Source organism: Myotis davidii, unplaced genomic scaffold (assembly GCF_000327345.1).
Source record: "Myotis davidii unplaced genomic scaffold, ASM32734v1 scaffold609, whole genome shotgun sequence".
NCBI classification, from domain to species: Eukaryota; Metazoa; Chordata; class Mammalia; order Chiroptera; family Vespertilionidae; genus Myotis; species Myotis davidii.
In genome coordinates, this window is record NW_006300164.1 from 766,283 (window position 1) to 770,166 (window position 3,884).

The 3,884-nt window shown below is 64.6% G+C and overlaps 1 protein-coding gene across 1 annotated transcript in view; it reads left to right on the plus strand.

Annotated features, from left to right (window-relative positions):
• The window catches only part of GRIN1 (glutamate ionotropic receptor NMDA type subunit 1), an 18,426-nt gene that overhangs the window by 9,029 nt on the left and 5,513 nt on the right, over window positions 1–3,884 (plus strand). Inside the window, 6 exon segments of the mRNA XM_015572344.1 lie at window positions 12–133; window positions 217–391; window positions 1,604–1,748; window positions 1,846–1,929; window positions 3,606–3,747; window positions 3,827–3,884. Of these exon segments, the coding sequence (XP_015427830.1) occupies window positions 12–133; window positions 217–391; window positions 1,604–1,748; window positions 1,846–1,929; window positions 3,606–3,747; window positions 3,827–3,884 (726 nt within the window).

A 3,884-nucleotide genomic window follows, 5' to 3' on the forward strand; every position in this document is an offset into this window, starting at 1 on the left:
CTGCCCCACAGCGAGGACGACGCTGCCACCGTGTACCGCGCCGCGGCGATGCTGAACATGACGGGGTCAGGGTACGTGTGGCTGGTGGGGGAGCGCGAGATCTCCGGGAACGCCCTGCGCTACGCCCCAGACGGTGAGTGCTGCGCCCCTCTGGCCCCGGCGGGCCGGGTTCCCACACGGGGTTCTCCAGGGGCTCTAAGCCCTCGCTCGCCCCAGGCATCATCGGGCTGCAGCTCATCAACGGCAAGAACGAGTCCGCCCACATCAGCGACGCGGTGGGCGTGGTGGCCCAGGCGGTGCACGAGCTCCTGGAGAAGGAGAACATCACCGACCCGCCGCGGGGCTGCGTGGGCAACACCAACATCTGGAAAACCGGGCCGCTCTTTAAGAGGTGGGCGGGGCCTCTATGAGTGGGCGGGGCTGCTCTTTGAGATGTGGGCGGGCCGCCCTTCAAGAGGTGGGCGGGGCCTCTCCGAGTGGGCGGGTCGCTCTTCAAGAGGTGGGCGGGACCGCTCTGTGAGAGGTGGGCGGGGCCTCTCTGAGTGGGTGTGGCCGCTCTTGAGCCGGACAGGGCTCTTAGGAGGTGGAAGTAACGGCTCTTCGGCTGGTCCAGCTCAGCCGGCTGCCCACAAGCTACAGACACAGTCACCTACCCCAGGTGCCTCCTGTCTCCACTCCTCCCCTCCACTCCCTGCTCCACTGTTATAATCATCCCCCCCATTTCCCACACACACCACGGCCCTGTCGCTGCCTCCACAGCTCCTGCCCCCAGCTTTTAACACTGCAGCCAACCCTGAAACCCCACCCCACTCCCCGGGTGGCTGACAGCCTGCAGCAGGTGGGGACCGGGCGCTTCCAGGAACCCAGGCGTTCAGACAAGGAACCAGGGATGGCACCCGAACCTGCAGAGAGAGAGCCAGGGCAGGCCACAGGCCCAACTAGAAAGCCGCAGTGGGCAGGAGTTAACTCGCGGCCCTCAGGTGGGCAAGCCCAGCCCATCACTAGGTCCCACCCCCTGAGTAGCAAGCACTGAGCTGCACACGCAGAGCCACAGCCCACCGTGTCCACGGCAGGAGCACACACAGCTGCAGATGTAGGGCATATGTACACGCGTGCACACACGTGCACAGACTCAGAGAGGCATGAAGCACACATGCCACATGCACGTGCATGGGGTTGCATACTAAGGATCACGTGTGCACACCGATGGCCCCGCTGGGTATGCCACATGCACATGCAGACAGACAGGACCTCACTCTGTGTCCTTTCTGGCAGTAAAGCGAGGACAGGGCTATGAGGATAGAATGTCCGAGCCCACAGAGAGCCCTCAGCACCGGGCTGGCTCGAGGAGCTGCTCTGCGGCCATGGTGTGCTGTCCACCAAGTGCAGGCAGACCTGCGCGCCACCCGCTGGATTCACAGCTCCAGGGTCTGACCTAGCCTGCTAGGTTCAGACTCTGCGGGAGGCGGGGTCAGGCTGCGCGGGAGGCGGGGTCAGGCCGCGCGGGAGGCGGGGTCAGGCCGCGCGGGAGGCGGGTCAGGCTGCTCCGGAGGCCGGGGATGGAGGCCCCCAGCGGTCAAGTGGAACCCACGCTGCCCCCCAGAGTGCTGATGTCTTCCAAGTACGCGGAAGGGGTGACGGGCCGCGTGGAGTTCAATGAGGACGGTGACCGGAAGTTCGCCAACTACAGCATCATGAACCTGCAGAACCGCAAGCTGGTGCAAGTGGGCATCTACAACGGCACCCATGTAGGTGGGGGTCATGAGGGGGTGGGGGCTGGGGCCTTAGGGTCCTGGGGCCAAGACCCCTGCGTGGCCACCCTCCATCTCATACTCCCACCCCCAGGTCATCCCCAACGACCGGAAGATCATCTGGCCGGGCGGAGAGACAGAGAAACCCCGAGGGTACCAGATGTCCACCAGGCTGAAGGTGGGGCCCGCCGCCCCGCCCAGCACCTTCACCCTGGACACTCCCTCCACCCCTCAGACCCAGTGGAGGGCACAGGGCGGCCAAAAAAGTGCCCAAAGGAAGTGGGGACTGGACAGCACCTGGCCGCCAGCACACACCTGGCTCCGCACAGGGAGCCCGGAGGCAGGGGGGAGGGAGGGCTGCCAGCCCCCACCCCGTGGCTCTCTCCCCACTTAAATCCGGGGAAGCTGCGAGGGACAGGACTTCTCTGAGGAAGAGCTGCTGGGGGACACAGGGCAGAGGGGTGGCACCCTGTGGGCTTCATGCAGCCTTAGCTCTCTGTCGGAGCTCTGGTCCCAGGGCTGCCACCTCCACACTCATCTCCCCTGTGGGAGAGCCTCAACAGCCCCACGCCAGCTTCCTGCCACGCCTGGTCCCACTGTCCTTTCCACCCTGGCCTCCCTGTGGGGGCCACTCCCCCGGGGACTCTCCCTGGGCCTCTGGGCGCTCCCCCCCCCCCCCCCCCACGGCTTCATCCCTCACAGCTGCCCTTCCTTGGCCTGATGCTACCCAGAGACTTTGGGCTCGTTCCTGGGCCCTTCCCTCCTGCGAGGCTCTCCTGAAGGTCCAATTTTTAAATATGTCTTTATTGAGTTCAGAGAGGAAGGGAGAGGTATAAACATTGATATGAGATTCATTGATCGGCTGCGTCCTGCACGCCCCCTACTGGGGATCAAGCCTGCAACCCGGGCATGTGCCCTTGACTGAAATCGAACCCAGAACCCTTCAGCAGCAGGCGATGCTCTATCCACTGAGCAACACCAGCCAGGGCCAGGCCAGTGTTTTAGATCACCAACCACATCCTCCCAGTGACCCAGGCCCTGCCTGTGTCCTGGGCCCACCCACAGGGCCTCTCACCCAAGCCCTTGGCCAGCACCCGACTGAGGGCACACCCTCCTCCGTAGGCCACCACGTGTTGAAAAGTCTGAAAACACCAATGGTCAGATGGTCCCACCTGGGCTGCCAGCTTTTTACTTTTTTTCCCCACCGATTTCCACTTATTTATTTTAAATATGTTCTTAGTAGTTTTAGAGAGAGAGGAAGGGGAGAGGGAGAAACATCCATCAGCTGCCTCCTGTGTGCACTCCGAAGCCCCGGGGAAGAGGCAGGCATGGGAGCGAGGGGGGCGTCATCAGGGGACACAGGGAGGGAGGATGGACGGCCGGACAAGGCCCGCCGCTGGGGAGGCTGAGCAGTCAGACCGGGGACTGGGGCCCTGGGTCCGGTGCAGGCTCTGAGGGGAGGTCAGGGACAGGACCCTGTCCTCGTGGGGCAGGTCTGGGCTGGGACAAGGAGTTCCGCATCCCTGAGGGCTCAGAGACCGTGCCCAGGACAGACTGGACATCCCAGCGGTTCTTTACCGAGGGAGTGACGTGTGAGCCGAGACCCCAAAGGGCAAGCGGCCAAGAGCAGGCGATGTTTTAGGCCGGTGCCTTCTGGGTGCTGAGCCTGGGCCCCTCAGAGCGCAGCAGGGAGGTGACGCGGACGGTGCCTGGTGGCCCCAGAGAGAGCAGCAGGACGGGGAAACGTCAGGGTTTGGGATTCGGAGGCGCTGAGGAGAGGACAGCACCGCCCCCGCCCACCCTCCCGCGGCCGCCGAGGGCAGTGGTCCAGACCCGGTCTCCGCCTCCCCCCAGATCGTGACGATCCACCAGGAGCCCTTCGTGTATGTCAAGCCCACGTTGAGCGACGGCACGTGCAAGGAGGAGTCCACCGTCAACGGGGACCCTGTCAAGAAAGTGATCTGCACGGGACCCAACGACACCTCGCCGGGCAGTCGTGAGCGGGGGACCGGGCGGGCACCGGGGCCGGGCCGCTCGGAGGGGAGCCTGGTGGTAACCGCCTCTTCCCCCCGCAGCGCGTCACACGGTGCCTCAGTGCTGCTACGGCTTCTGCATCGACCTGCTCATCAAGCT